At 42.1% G+C, this 16,738-nt stretch overlaps 1 protein-coding gene across 1 annotated transcript in view; it reads left to right on the forward strand.

The window, feature by feature from the left end:
* Positions 1-6,871: 6,871 nt before the first annotated feature.
* Positions 6,872-16,738, forward strand: part of CD247 (CD247 molecule) — a 57,691-nt gene continuing 47,824 nt past the window's right edge. The window contains exon 1 of the mRNA XM_060196981.1: positions 6,872-7,086. Within this exon, the coding sequence (XP_060052964.1) occupies positions 7,029-7,086 (58 nt within the window). The 5' untranslated portion in view covers positions 6,872-7,028. The remainder of the gene's footprint in view (positions 7,087-16,738) is intronic.

Below are 16,738 nucleotides of genomic sequence, written 5' to 3' on the forward strand. Positions count from 1 at the left end.
TCACAGGTTTGAGCCTGGCCCCTACCACATTGAAGGAAGCTTTCTGATGCTGTGGTCTCTTTCACTTTCTTTCTGCCTCTTTAGCTCTATCTAAAATTTTAAAAATAAATAAAGCATACCCATACTCAGGCATGATTTAGTTGTCACAGAGGAAAGTCAACCAGGGGGACATGGTAAGCCCCTGGCCCCCACCTGCAGGGGGAAAGTTTCACAAGTACAGAAACAAGACTGCAGGTGTCTCTGTCTCTTTCTTTCTCTATTTTCCCTCCCACTCTCAATTTTTCTCTGCCCCATATAGTAATAAATAAATGATTAAAAAAAGAAAAGTCAACTAGTTTTTTCTCAGCAGGCTCTGCAAATTCCTCAATATAGCAGTTCTTTGGTTTTGTTCAAAGTCCTTTCACTATGAAATTGATTTGAAAAAATCCTAAGCCAATGTTGAATAGAAGAAAGATGGTTTCTTCCCCCCCCCTTTTGTTGCCCTTGTAGCCTCGTTGTGGTTATTATTATTGCCATTGTTGACGCTATTCGTTGTTGGATAGGACAGAGAGAAATGGAGAGAGGAGGGGAAGACAGAGAGGGGGAGAGAAAGACACCTGCAGACCTGCTTCGCCGCCTGTGAAGTGACTCCCCTGCAGGTGGGGAGACGGGCTCGAACTGGGATCTTTACTCCTGTCCTTGCGCTTTGCACCACATGCGCTTAACCCACTGCGCCACCGCCCGACCCCTGATGGTTTCTTTTATTCAAGGACCTGGTCTCACTGTACCTGGTGTTGGTCAGAACCTCAGTTCCAAGACCATATGACAATGTTGAGTCTTGCTGTAATTAAATGTGTAGAACTTTCCTGTTATATCCTGATTGTCCAGTGGAGGGCACAGCAGATCACCTTTTGTACAGATGCAGCTTCTGTACAGCTGAGCTGATAAGAACCCTTAAAAATTACACCACAAGCCCATGATGGTGGGTGGGATCATGGTGGTGGATAGGCTCAGTGAGAAGGCACTGGGACGACAGTCCTGCCTGCTGGCAGGTATAAAAGAGACAGAGGTCAGGTCTACAAATTGATTTACATACCTTCCACACCATGTACAGGCACCGTGACCTACAGAAGAGAACCCTCTTTTTGGAACTGAAAGAGAGAGATATAAACGAATAAAGCATTTTTTCCTTTAACATTTTCTGTAGCATTTCTGATAAGATACATGAACATTATGGGAAATAAAATGAAAGTTACAATCTCACTGATAAATAAAAAAATTTTTAAAAAGTTCATAATCTCACTAGCTTGCCTGATAACTTCAGTTTAATGTGTTTTCTTCCAATATTTGCTTTCCTGAAATTTTTTTCCCTTTTGTTGCCCTTGTTATTTATCGGTGTTGTTACTATTATTGTTGTCATCATTGTTGGATGGGACAGAGAGAAATTGAGAGAAGAGGGGAAGACAGAGAGGAGGAGAGAAAGACACCTGCAGATCCGCTTCTCTGCCTGTGAAGTGACTCCCCCCGGTGGGGAGCCGGGGGATGGAACCAGGATCCTTACGCCATCCTTGCCCTTTACGCCACATGTGCTTAACCCGCTGTGCTACCACACGGCCCCCTTCTGAAATGTTTAAACCTTCTTAAGATAATGTTATTTGCAAACAAACAAAAAGAAAAAGAAAGCTACAACCAAGTTGTCTCTTAGACTATGTAAATTATGATGGAGAGATTCAAGATTTTGCTTAATTAAGGATATGATGACTTACACCATGCATGGGTATAGAACTATACTCATGAAATACCATAATTTTGTAAACCACTATTAAATCACTACTAATAAAAACTATATAAAAGATCATGCTTTATGATGACCATGTGTCATGTGTCTTCAGCTTAATTATAAGCTCTTATTCCTGATGTCAAAGGGACCATGACTTGTCAAGGAAATCTGTCTAAATTTGCATCTTTCTTGGGCACATATGTACCAGAAATCAAGGCAAGGCTGTCTTTGTGAAGAGGCCACATCCAAAGATGCCATACATTCTGTAAGGAAAGGAGGCAGATAAACAACCTAAGATCATTTTGGCCCTTGACCATCAAGGATACATGAAGAATAGCTGTCCCTGATGCCTAGCTCCCTCCTCTTAGAAAGTGACCATGCTTGGTTGTCTTTTGTTGCCCTTTTTTTATTATTTTTTAATTTTTATTGTTGTACTTATTGCTGTTGTTATTGATGTCATTGTTGTTAGATAGGACAGAAAGAAATGGAGAGAGGAGGGGAAGACGGGGATAGAAAGACACCTGCAGACCTGCTTCACCACCTGTGAAGTCCCCTGCAGGTGGGGAGCTGGGGGCTCGAACCACTTGGTTGTCTTAATGTATAGATAACACCAGGAGAGGTGATGTATTGTCTAACTCACTCTACTTTGTAGAATCCCTAAAAATATTCACTGTACCTTCCATTCACATACATGTAGTGTATAAAAGCAGCAGAACCCAGATTTTTTTTTATTTATTCTTTTTGTTGCCCTTGTTTTTTTTATTGTTGTAGTTATTATTGATATCATCGTTGTTGGATAGGACAGAGAGAAATGGAGAGAGGAGGGGAAGACAGAGAGGGGGAGAGAAAGACAGACACCTGCAGACCTGCTTCACCGCCTGGGAAGCGACTCCCCTGCAGGTGGGGAGCCGGGGGGCTCGAACCGGGATCCTTCCGCTGGTCCTTGTGCTTAGCGCCACCTGTGCTTAACCTCCTGCGCTACCGCCCGACTCCCAGAACCCAGATTTTAAAGCAATTCTTTCAGTGCAATCAAGAGGGCTACTCCTGGGCTCAAATCCCTGCCAGAACTGTGTCTAAGGTTTATTTTGGTCTCCAGGGTTATTTCTGGGGCTCGCTGCCTGTACTAGGAATCCACTGCTCCTGGAGGCCATTTTTTCTATTCTGTTACTGTTACTGCTGTTGTTGGATAGGACAGAGAGAAATCAAGAGAGGAGGGGAAGACAGAGACTGGGAAGGACACCTGTAGACCTGCTTCACCACTTGTGAAGTGATCCCCCTTGCAGGTGGAGAGCTGGGGGCTCAAACCTGTATCCTTACACTGGTCCTTGTGCTTTGTACCATGTATGCTTAACCCGTTGTGCTACCACCTGGCCCTCTCAGGTTTACTTTATTTGGGGCAAGGTGGTGGCACACCTGGTTGAACACACATTGTTACAATGTGCAAGGACACAAGTTTGAGCCCCCAGTCCCCCTGCATGGGGGAAGTTTTGCTAGTGGTAAAGCAGTGTTGCAGTATCTGTATTGCTCCCTCTCTACTACCCCCTTTCCCTCTAGATTTCTGGCTGTCTCTATCCTATAGATGAAGATAATACAAAAAATAAGTTTATTTTATTTTCTCACCTAAAATATAAGCTTGTCTTTTTATTTAATACTAGGGTGTCTGCAGAATGTCTCCCCCAGTGAGTCCATTTTGAGTACCAACTCTAGTTAAAGTAGTTTAAGCAAAGAGAGTAGTTCATTGATCTGAAAAAACCCTTTGTACTCCCACCTTCACCTGCTGGTGCCACTTTCTCCTGTGCTGGTTTTATTGCAGCCATCAGTCAGTCTGAGGAGGTACAACTTTCCCAGCCAGGAGAGTCTTTTCCTGAATGATCATGCTTAGATACAGGGGGCCTCTTTACTTAACTGGATTATGTGTCCTTCCCCAAAATGGCAGGGTTCAGCTCAGCACATCAAGACCACAGGGGCTGGGAGAGTTCTGGGATGGGGGGTGGCTATTTCCTGAAAGCCAAGGATTTGAGGTGCTAACTGCCCAGGCAAAGCTATAGGGTAGCCCTCCTCTCTTAACACAATGACTTGACACGTAAGTCATTTCCAGTTTTCCCCAATTATAAGAGAAAGTCTATATGTATCTAGTGTTTTCTACATTTCTGCTTATTTCTTTGGGTTCCAGCAGTGGGATTCCAAAGTCAAAGACAGTTGAATATATTTATATCAATGAACAGTCCTGCATGACAGATAAAATACTCAATTTCATATCTGTGTGAAATCTAATAAGCAAAGCAAAACTAAACTCAGAGACAGAAAGCAGGTCAGTGGTTACAAGGGGGGAGGAGGTTGGGGAGTGGGGCGTAAAGTGGGTAAAAGGGATCATTATTACAAACTTCAAGGAACAGCATGGAGATTATAATTGCAAAATTGAAAGTTAAAAAAAAGGATGGTAAACACACTGATAGCTTTGCTAATATATGCAGATGTCAAGTCTTTATGTTATATGAAAATAAAATAATACAGGTGAATTGTACTTTGGTTCAAAAAAAGAGTCCTTCTAGAATCATTTAATTTTTTTCTTTACTACCGCCAGGGTTATTTCTGGGGTTTGGTGCCTTCAGGATGAAACCAGTGCTGCTAGAAACTATTGTTTTCTTTTTTTAATTTTATTATTTCATTTTCTAGGGCAGAGGTAAATTGAAAGAGGAGAGGAGATACAGAGGGAGAGAGAAAGACACCTGCAGACCTGCTTCACTTCTCATGAAGCTTTTCCCCTGCTGGTGGAAAGTTGGGGCTTGAACCTGGGTTCTTGCTCACAGTAACTTGTGCACTTAACTGGGTATGCCACCACCCAGCCCCTCTCCTAGAATCTTTGCCATTCTTCCTTGAGGCAATGACGATCCTGAAGGACCATAAGGGTCAATCTCCTGTAGGTTTGTTCTTTTTTTTTTTTTTTGAGATTTTTTTAAACTTTATTTTTATTTAATAAAACAGAGTGGTCTGAGAGGTGGTGCAGTGGATAAAACATTGGACTCTCAAGCATGGGGTCCTGAGTTCAATCCCTGGCAGCACATGTACCAGAGTGATGTCTGGTTCTTTGTCTCTCTCCTCCTTTCTCATTAATAAATAAAATATATATTATAAATTTATTTAAAAAATAAAACAGAGAAATTGAGAAGGAGGGAGAGAGAGGGAAAGAGGGAGAGAGAGAGAGAGAGAAAGAGAGACCCTTGCAGCCCTTCACTCATGAAGCTTTTCCCCTGCAAGAGAGGACCAGGGGCTTGTGCATGGTAATATGTGCATTTAACCAGGTGTGCCACCACCCAGCCTACTAGGCTTGTCCTTTTTTTCACCAGAGCACTGTTTAGCACTGGTTCACAGTGGTACAGGGGATTGAACCAGGGAGCCTCAGGCATGAAATGCCTAGCCATTATACTATCTATCCCTTACCCTAGGCTTGTTCTTGGAAAGAGAATAAAGCTTCTGTTTGGGTCAACCCCAAGAACAGGCTGGGCTCTGAGACTTAGCAAACTCAGACCTTCCTTTTTGCAAATGACAACAAGGGTAGATTCTTCAGAGTAGTCAGACTGGGTGCAGCTGATAGCCAGACCTCCCACAGGGAAACGAGTCCAGTTGGCAGCCAGGGCCTGTAGCCCAGAGGCAGCACACATGACTTGAGCGTCGCCCGGAGCAGCCAGTAAACAGCCTGTATGACTGCAAAGAAGGGGGCTTTGGAGAGGCTGGATCCTCACATTTAGAATTTCTACCTAGAAGAAATTAGGGCCATCCAAATCAACTTTTTTCTTTTCTTTCTTTTTCTCCACCTCTTCCTTTTAAGAGAAAGGGAAGAATTATACTTTATTTTTTAAATATTTATTTATTTATTCCCTTTTGTTACCCTTGTTGTAGCTATTCTTTTCTTTCTTTTTCTCCACCTCTTCCTTTTAAGAGAAAGGGAAGAAAGATACTTTATTTTTTTAGTATTTATTTATTTATTCCCTTTTGTTGCCCTTGTTGTTTTATTGTTGTAGTTATTATTGTTGTTGTCGTTGTTGGATAGGAGAGAGAAATGGAGAGAGGAGGGGAAGACAGAGGGGGAGAGAAAGATAGACACTTACAGACCTGCTTTACTGCTTGTGAAGCGATTCCCCTGCAGATGGAGAGCCAGGGGCTTGAACCGGGATCCTTAGGCCAGTTCTTGCATTTTGTGCCACCTGTGCTTAACCCACTGCTTTACCACTGGACTCCCGAGATACTTTATTTTTTAAATGCTTCAGTTACAATGCAAACTAAGGTGACCATTTTTATTTCCATTTTCTATTAGTGATTTTAGTGGTTTTTTTTTTTTTTACCAAATTACAAAATTCCAGGGGTGTAATTCCACACTGACACATGGAATGTGTACGATGATCAATTTCTAACAAATATTTACCGAGCTTTGTGCATAGTTGTGGGTAGCAATGGGGACATGTTTTGAGAAACATATAGAAACCTCACAGAGTTAGTTACACAAAACTGGATAAAACAGCTCACTGCTCACCTAGGCTATATTAGGAACCAACACTGTTTATCAAGTTTATTTGTAGGTCTTTTTGTTTAAGTGTTGACAACAAAAAGCATTTGAAATGACAGACATGCTAGGGTCTGAGCTCTAATATTTTACTTTTCCATGGTCCAGATTTCGGCCAAGTTCAGAGCTGCAGCCTCAAACAGCTTAGGCAGTTTGCTTTGTGGGTAAGGATGCTCAGCCAGAAATGCTGGGACATTTAGTGAAGGTCACACGGCAAGTAGATGGCCGAGATGGCCCCAATGCTGTGCATGTTGTCTTTAGTCACATTGAATCCAGAGCTTTTATCTCACCAAGCTGTGTAAAATGAATGATCATCATCTAGGAAAATCGCCAATGTTCTTAGGTGCTTTGAAAAGAACTCCTACATGCGAAGGACAACTTTACCAGCCAAGGCAGGAATTACAAAAAATTAGAACAGTGAAATGAGACAAAAGGCTGAATTCAGACACATTCGCTCACCGCCCCCCCCCCAACCCTCAAACCTCCAGAGCTTCCTGCCTGTGAACTGAAAGGGGGCAGGCGGGGTGTGAGATGTGTGTGAGCTTCTTGGCCCTGAGGAAGGTGCCTCCTTCTCAAAGGCCCCACCGCCCTCCACTTCCTGGGGAGGCAACAGCAGAACAGAGCGGCGGAGCCTCTGTCTTGTCCTCATCCCAGTTTTTGTCTACAGCCTTAAGCTCTGCCTTTCATCCTCCTCCTGGGGAAGGAACAATGCAGTGGAAGGTGCTGGTCTTCACTGCCAGCTTGCAGGCTCGACTCCCAGTTGCAGGTAGGCCCAAGTGCCCATGTTGATGTGATGCTCTAGTGCTAAGCAGGGGCAGGTCAGCACCTGAAGGGGGCAGGGAGGTGTAGGGGAGCATACAGGAGGGCAATAAAGACAAGGCCCAGTGTAGGGGCTCAGTAGAGGCTGGAAGGTATTGCAGAATAGGTAGGCTGCGCCTCTGATTCTGAATCCTCTCAGCCCTGCTAGCTCTGTCACTCACCCTTTTCCTTTTCCTTCTCTAACGAAGATATTTCTCCCTGGCTGATCAAATGAAGCATGGCTTTGGGACTTGGTAGATTGGATCAAGTGAGGTGGACTTCTGGGGGCCCATGACCAAACCGGGCTCCATTGTGGAGGCCCCTGCACAGACCAAGCCCTTTCATAACATAGTTAGCTAGGCCCACTTGACCTCCCAGCCTGTATACCAGGCAGCTCTAGCTGAGGTCCCAAAGCCAGAAGGGAGGGGACAGATGAGAGATGTCACTTGATTCTATATTTGAATGACAGACTCTTCACCTCAGTCCTACTCATGGAGCTAACCTCTCAACACTCTTTTAACTCCCCAGTATTTTCTGACCATGTTGATAGAGAGGATAGATGAAATTGGGGTTGTCAGTGTGGCAGCTTAACAGGAAATGAGGTAAGCTGTGTTTAAACCTAGAGACACCAGATGGGTGGACACTCACAATGTTCTTCCCACACAGCATGGTCCCCATGTGGGGGGTGTCTAGTGGTGACAGTGGGAGGGCAGAAAGTCCTTGGAAACATCCATCTCTCCAGGGACATGACACTGTCCTAGTCTAGTGTCTGGGTTTCAAGAAAGGAGTGATCACAAGTTGGTTTTTTGTTTGTCTGTTTGTTTGTTTGTTTTTGTAAGATCTAAGAATGGCCTTGGATGTGAGTCACATGTTGTGGGGTGGAGACCCAGAGCTGCCCAAGCTTGTGAGGGCATGAGAGGGCTCATCAGAACTGTGAACTTGGGGGCTTCAGGGGGCAATTGGTGGCAAGAGTTTCAGATCCCAGGGCTACTTGGAAGCTTATCACTCCAGGTGGACTGTTCTCCTGTCTCCATGTAAAGCCTGAGATCCAGGATAGTAGAATGAGTTAGAGAAGAAAGAAGCTACTTGGTGCTGGTGCAGTTCAGGTCCCACCCCACCCCACCCCACCCCATACCCACCCCAAGATGGGACCAGGCCCAAGTCCTCAAGCAGCACACAGGAGGAACAGCTTTAACTGGGCTTTCTTCTCTTAGTGCAACTTGTTTTGCCAGCATGGAGATTGATGTTTTACCTAGTTCTAGAGAATGCTTCCAGGGAAAACTTTTGAGTGTCCAAACCCAGATAAGATCAGACAAGAGGACACTTGAGAGACTTGAGCACCTATTTGGACTACAACTATACCTGCCTATCAAGTCTTGGGACAAAGGCTGCCGAGGAAATCTGCCTTTAGGTTAACTCCCATTTCTTGCTCAGTTAAGTTCACCCTCCCCAAACTTTTGAAACATTTATTTTTCACCAAGACTTTTCATTACATGTCTTGGGAAGTGCCAGAATAATTAGAATCAAATAAAACAATGGCTTAGTGCAGTCTCATAAAATGTCCTTTTTTAAATATTTATTTATTAGTTAGGAGAAAGAAAGAAAGAACCAGAGTATCATTCTGGCACATTTAGTGCTAGAGATTGAATATGTGCTCTCCTGCTGACAAGTCCAGCACTTTATTTATTACACCACCTCCTGGGTCACATCCCTGGTGGGTTTCCAAGATGGCGAGCAGGTTCTGAGGCTAAATGAGACTAAATGATCATCCCAAGAACACAAGCACACTGCTCTAAGGGTCTTTGACTCTGTCCCCACAAGACTGGTCAAGAACACACCTGTGAGTCAGTGTGGCCTTTCTTCTTATTGCTGGAAGAGATACAACTGTGCCACAAAAATCCAGGAAGTGTAGGCTCTCAGTTTATGAGTGCCCAGTTCTCAGAGAGGCTGTTGGGTGAGAAGGAAAGACAACAGGTAGAAACCCTGCCTTCTTTTTCTTTCTTTTTAAAAATTTTTTAAAAAATATTTATCTACTCCCTTTTGTTGCCCTTGTTGTTTTATTGTTGTAGTTATTGTTGTTACTTGATGTCCTTATTGTTGGATAGGACAGAGAGAAATGGAGAGAGGAGAGGAAGACAAAGAGGAGTGAAAGACCTGCTAGACCTGTAGACCTGCTTCACCGCTTGTGAAGCAACCCCCTGCAGGTTGGGAGCCAGGGGCTCAAACCAGGATCTCCCACCCCCCCCCCCCCCCCCCCGTCCTTGCACTTTGCGCCATGTGTGCTTAACCCACTGTGTAGCCTTAGGCAAGTTTTTTAAAATTTTAGGGACTCAGCTTTCTCACCTCAAAAGTAAGACTAACCTTCCCTGCAGAATGAAACTGAGAAGAAATGTAATGTGTCCAATCCTTGGTAGGCAGGCAGTAAATGGAAGTTATACTTAAACATTCTCTAGCTTGATTTCTCATTCTCAATATCTAAGAATAGGAGATGGAACCCCATGGGTTTCTTAACTTGCAAAACAACCCTGGCCTTTTCTCTGATGAAACCCCCGCTTTCGATTTCCAAGTCCTCAACACCTAGGACAGAGCCTGATGTGCCTGGTGTGGGCAGAACTGGGACTGAGGGTCAGAGCTTCAGCTCATCATAGATGACGAGCCACCATTTTGTTCTTTAAGATATTTACTCTGTAGAGGTGACTCCTCAAGGAGAGGACATGCTTGGAAAGTCTACAAAATAAATAGCTGTAAAGGAAATCAGAGATCAAGCCCATGGCATCATCATCTGGTCTGGGTCGCACATCTTGAAGCCAACTGGTTGCAAGGATTTGGTTGGAAGCATGGGGTTCAAATGGAAGCTTCTTGAATTCCAGATCTTTCTTAGACTGGAATTTGGCATGAGGGTTTTCAGTGGTGAGGCCAGCTTTATTTATTTATTTATTTATTTATTTATTTATTTATTTTAAATTGATGACATAGTCACCAATGTCTGATTTGATCTCTAGACACACAGCTCTGTTGATTTAGGTGTGTGCCCTATTTCTCACACTTGCTGGCCGAGCCTGTCTTCAGCTGCATTATCCCTAGAAGACTACCCACATCCATACTTAGGTTTAAGCTCTGTTTTTGCCTGTCTTTAAATACATGGATTTCAGTTTTATTGAATGTATACCTTGACCTTGAGGAGTCCTTAAGCTTTGGGTATTGTGTTCTATAGAGAAGGTTCTGGCCCTATTAGGGAGCTGTTTTAGAATTTTTCAAACACCTACCTGGGAATCGTGTTCTCTTGCATCTTATGTACCTAGAGAGTCAGGTCATTGATTAGAAAAGTAGTAGGGCTAGTCCAAGATAAAATTCCTCTCTGCTTGGGCAAAACCTTATACTTATTAATGTGGAGGAGATGGTAGCTTACATCAGTTTAAGTACACATTTAGTCAGTTTGGTCAAACAAAACATTCTTTCTAGCCATTCGATCTGTGAGTAGAAACACATGATGAGTATGGTCAGTGTGACTACAAAGCTGTTCCTTTGAGTCCAAATCATCTCTACTTCCTGAAGGAAAATGCCTCAGTCTTGCTATTTGTACCCCACACTTATAGTGCCTGTGACAGAGTTCATACAAGTGGCTCTCCATGGAGAGAATTCACGGAAGGTGAATGAAGGACATCTAGATATTTTCACATAAAAAAGAAAAAAAATTATGGGTTTGTCTGAAGAAGTATATTGAAGTGACATTCTTTGGGTTTTTCCTGTCAAGAACTTCATGGTAAACAAAGTACTTAAAGTACAAATTAAACTGATGGAGGAGATAGGTAGTTTCAGTGAATAGAATGATTAAAAAATGAGTTGCAAGAATGGTGTAAGATAAAATTCTGACATTAATAAAATTTTCTGCTTGGGCTACATGAAATTTCCAATATTTATATCTTTTGGGACCACAAAAACAATAATTTTATATGATACAACTGATATTATATCCCAAAATTAAAGAAAGAAAAAATGAAAGAGAGAAAGACTTATTTTTTCTGACTTGGCTTCAGCACTAGGGAAAACAGGAAATAAACAAAGCTGTCACCATATGTTAACTAATAAACTAATAAATTAATGAGAGGCAACTATGATGAAAATAAGATTGTAGAAAACAATGTAAGTCATAGTATCCAACTGCTCAGTTGCTTTCCAAAATATGGATAATTAGAGAAAAAAAGGTTGTTAATCATAATAGTCTTGTTGAGTGTCATCTGTGAATATTCCAAGTAGATTTCCACTCTTACTCTGAGGAATTTTAGCAGAGAATTGTAAAAATATTACAGAGAATATTACAAATTTAAAAAAATTCGTATTTTTTCCAAATCTGCTCCATAAATTACATTTTCACTTCTACTCTAATACTTTATATGTGTATCTATACCTATCTATACCTCCATGTAGTTTTTATTATAAATATTAATATTCTTTTCAAGAATTTGCAATTATTATATCTTTTATATTTTTATTTATTTATTATTGGATATAGATAGAGAGGAATTTAGAGAGGAGGGGGAGATATAGAAGAAAAGAAACAGAGACACCTGCAGCCCTGCTTCGCCACTCATGAAGCTTTCCCCCTACAGGTGGGGACCAGGGACTTGAACCTAGGTCCTTGCACACTGTAATATGTGAGCTTAACCAGGTCACCGCCTGGCCCCTGAAATTACTATATCAACCTCATCGTTTATGTATTATATTTTCTTCACTATTTCCTTACTGTTGGATATTTGGGCTGCTTGTAACTATTACAACTTATCCTGCAAGAAATCTTGACACATGTAGCTTTTATAATATATTGAGTGGCTTCCTTGGACTAATTTCTCCAGGACTGACAATTAAAAGTATTGACATATATATGCCAAAGTATAAGAACATTTTTGGCAGATACTTTAAACTTCTATAGGAAAGGTACCCATCAGTATAGGAGAAAATTTCTTTTCTAGTTTTTTTAAAATTTTTATTTTTTTCTTTTCTAGTTTTCTACAATCACCTGCAAGTGTTTCTGTGTCCCTAGAGTAGCCATTGTAGGGAGAAGAAGACCATGGAGCCAGAAAGCTCACAGGCCTGATCCACCCTCCCCTCCCCAGTGTGCACAGTGCCATTGCCCACCTCCAAGGTGCATTCCTGCTTTGTAACAGTTGGTCACTGTGTATATAGTTCAGGCGGATGACTGTGGAGTGGAGAAGCTAATCAGAAATGCCTTTGCACAAAAGTGTGTGCCTCATTTTCCCAATCTGCACAATAGTTCTCCCTCCCATCCCATGCAATAAAGTAGAAACACTGCTACCAACTCGCTTTCTTTTTCTTCCTTCATAGCTATTGTAGCATTAACCCAGGCAGATTAATTTATTTGCGCAGCTCTCTCTCCCTCCCCCTCGACCCCATTTTCTCACCTTTAAGATGAGAGAGGAGGTGACTGAACATCCCTTTCAGATACAAAATAAACTACATCTGGTCTCAACAAATTGTTGAGAACATTTGTTAAGATATTTTAAACAAAGTTGGTGTTTAAAATCACTTACCTAGCTCCCCCACCCCACTGGTCTTGTCTCCGAGAATTAGAAACCTAAACTTCATGTTTACTTGCCTGCTTCAAATGCTTGTTTAACTTGGACTTCCCCAGTAACCAGTATTTAAAACCCTCTAGCCAGAGTCTCAGCTGTGAAAATCTAAGGACAATGTGCAATATTTTTTCTGGTGTGTTCCTATGCTTGTGTGCCAATTGAACAGTTGTTGGTGGCCCCCAGAACTTTGTTAGTTGCCGTGGTAGTAATATAAGCCATTTCCTCTGACCTCTATGCTTGCTCATTATGATCTGAGCTTCTCAAACTAAATTCAGCTACAACAGGAGAGAAGAAATATAAAACTCCAAAACAAGGACTGCCAGACTAGACCAATTGCCAATTTTCTCCTGGGACAGTTTCCCCTTCTTGTTTACAGGAGAGATTCCTGACTTTATCCGACACACTCCTCAGAACTGCTCTTGGGCAAGGAGCAAGGAAAATGACAGTGTTTGTTTTGCTACAGATGATGAGAATAAGGCTCAAATTTGTTGCCTTGCCTGAGGAGTATAAACAGGACCCAACACAGTTCTTCTGATCTGTTTAGAGTGTACACTCTAGAATGTTCTTCACTACCTCTTTACCAGGTCCCTGTTTACAGAAGACTTCTGAAGTTGTTCTCCTTTGTAAGTTCTTATTCTATTTTCCTCTTAGTTTTTTTTGAAATAGGAAATCACTATTTTTTATATTTATTTATTTATTTATTCCCTTTTGTTTCCCTTGTTTTATTGTTGTCGTTATTATTGTTGTTGTCATCGTTGTTGGATAGGACAGAGAGAAATGGAGAAAGGAGGGGAAGACAGAGAGGGGGAGCGAAAGACAGACACCTGCAGACCTGCTTCACCACATGTGAAGCGACTCCCTTGCAGGTGGGGAGCCAGGGCTCAAACCGGGATCCTTACTCTAGTCCTTGCACTTTGTGCCACCTGCGCTTAACCCGCTGCGCTACAGCCTGACTCCCTGGAAATCACTATTTTGATGGTGATTATTCTCATCTAATACACATTTTTTTCTATTGAGTGCAAATATTTGGTTGTTAATTTAAAAAGTTGTTTTTCACTGTTCAATTATAATAGTTCCAAGCTCAATTTCACAGAACCAGTAGAATTAATATTTTCCATTTTACTTTTTTTTTTTTTTTTTTTGCCACCAGGGTTATTGCTGGGGCTCGGTGCCTGCACTATGAATCCATCACTCCTGGAGGCCATCTTTCCCATTTTTGTTGCCCTTGTTGTTATTATTACTGTCGTTGTTGTTGGACAGTATAGAGAGAAATTGAGAGAGGAGGGGAAGACAGAAAAGGGAGAGAAAGATGACACCTGAAGACCAGATGTGAAGCAACCCCCCCACTTCCCAGCACAGATGGGAGTTGGGGGCTCGAACCAAATGGGTATCCTTACGCCAGTCTTCACATCATGTCATGTGTGCTTAACCCACTGACTATCATCCACCACCCCCCATTTACTCTTAATAAATATTTGAGTTTCTTTTCTTTTCTTTTTTTGGAATTGGCTTTGGTTTACAATCCAACCCTTTTCGGTATATGATGGTATGCATCACTGAATGGGTAGAAATCAAAATGTAAATTAAATCAGAGTTGTAGGGTTTCGTCCTGATATTAGCCTGTATTGATTTGCTTGGTAAAAACATGTGGTGTTTAAGTGTGTGTATGTGTGTGTGTTTGTATGTTTTGAAAGAATAGCATACCATTATACCATTATAGACTCTGGGCCAAGACTTTATGAAAATATCTCCAGCTCCCTAAATTCTGACCCAGTTTCCTACAGTGGCCATACTCCGGGTTTTGACTGAAATAGCCCAAATGCACTTGACATTTTTCTTTCCTTCCACCCTAAGTGGAGTGGCTAGCAAACCATAAAAGCAGTTCCTAGTAACTGTCTTTTTCATTGAAAATAGACAAAGCCAGAAAGATGTTTATATTTTAAATATATTTGATTATTCAGACCATCCTGTCAGCCACTCAGCTTATTAGAGAATATATGTTTACCCAGTAACTCTCACATACCTCAGGTCAAACCAAAAACTCTGCAGATGGACGGTGCAGTGGACTGGAAGTGGACAATGGCCACTGAAAGCCCATAAGTAAGAGAGAGCTTTCCAAGTTCAGTTTTGTTCTCAGGTTTGTGAAAAAGTTTTAATTTGCTGACGAGCTTGCTTCTTTATGGTGAGGTCTGATATCCATCATTTTGTGAACCTGTGCTAATTTCCATGCTGAGTGTAGCAGCAAAAGAGGTATATATCAGGAGATGCCACCTAGGACTATTTTGAGTTAGGCTGGAGAGCTTCAAAAATTCTCTCTTTGATTTCCTCAGACTAGAGAGAAAGAAATCTTTGTCTTTTCTCCTGCCGAACTATTGATGCTTCAAAAGCTGAGACCTACATAAAATACACAAATGCTTTCTGGACAAAATGAGTCTTGTCCATTTTCTTTGGATTTCAGTGGGAACAATAAAGATTGAGCTACAAAAGGTTGTCAAAGAGGATTATTCGTTTCTTTTTATTAAGTGTAGAGGCTTCAAAAGAACAGCTCAGAAAGTCAGATAATTGTATCTGTTGCAGCTCACCTGTCCCTGTCCCTGCTGACCTGGCCTGTGAGATCCCCTTTAAATGGCCAGCTATCACCTGCCTACTGCAAATGGGCATTGTGAAATGTTCCCATCCACAATTCCACAGGGGAGGCTGCTATAGAACAAACTCCTTCCATGCCACTGAACACTTCATTGGGAATAGCTCTGGGTGTGGGGGATACCTCTAATTTCCAAAGCTTTCTAATCTCCTCTTGGGGGGGGGGGGCTACATGGAGACCAGAAATGGATTGTGAATAGGTTATAATCATAAGCTCTTGCAATCTAAAAGGGACAGCAGGGAGGATGTGGGAGGGAAAATTGAGAGCCGTTTCTGATCTTCATGGCAATTGCTCAATTCCACTGGTTTGTGAAAAATACATCTATTAATGTAGAGCTGTGGCTCTAAATTCAAAGTACTGGATTTGTGTTGATTAAACTCCCGGTTTGGATCCAGAGCACAGCCCCCCATCCCTGCCCCAGTGCCTGTCAACCAGTTTGAAGTGCACAAAATGCCTCCTCTATGCTGGGAAAAATAGAGGATTTTACTTTTTAGGGGTTTTAAGATTCAAGGTTTAATATTTCAAGCAGTCTTCAAGATTGGAGTGATTTTAATTAAAGTGATATATAAAATCCCCAAAATGTCCAACCATCTCAGATCTGGAACAGAATGATTACCAGAGAAGAGGACTAGTGTGGTCCCATCCTCTCTAAAAGGTGCTCTTTGTGGTCTCCCTCAAGCTCCCTTTGTCTGTCACATCTGACTTTCTTTCCCATCATCTCCACCCCCTCAAAAGATTTAGTCCTTTCAGAGGGACCTGACAAGTCACATTTAATAGGATTTTTTAATTATGTAAACTTAAAGTAATGCAATAAAAATGTTAGTAAGTTCTCCATTTATTTTTATTTATTTTTAATTTTACTTATAAAATGGAAACACTGACAAGACTATAGGATAAGAAGGGTACGATTCTACACAACTCCCACCACCGGAACTCCGTATCCCATCCCATCCCCTGTAGCTTCCCTATTCTTTATCCCTATGGGAGTATGGCCCCAGGGTTATTGTGGGATGCAGAAGGTAGAAGATCTGGCTTCTATAATTGCTTCCCTGCTGAACATGGGCATTGGTAAGTCTATCCATACTCCCAGCCTGCCTCTTTCTTTCCCTAGTGGGGCAGAGCTCTAGGGAAGTGGGGCTTTAGGACACATTGGTGGGGTCGTCTGACCCGTCTGACCAGGGAAGTCAGGTTAGCATCATGGTAGTGTCTGGAATGTGGTGGCTGAAAAAGAGTTAAGATATAAAGAAGAACAGATTGTTGACTAATCATGAACCTAAAGGCAAGAATATTGCAGATGGGGAGTTGGTAGTACAGCAGGGTAAGCACACTTGGTGCAAAGGGCATAAGAATCCCAGCTGGAGTCCCCAGCTCCCCCCCCACCTGCA

The sequence above is a fragment of the Erinaceus europaeus genome, chromosome 9 (assembly GCF_950295315.1).
Source record: "Erinaceus europaeus chromosome 9, mEriEur2.1, whole genome shotgun sequence".
NCBI lineage: Eukaryota > Metazoa > Chordata > Mammalia > Eulipotyphla > Erinaceidae > Erinaceus > Erinaceus europaeus.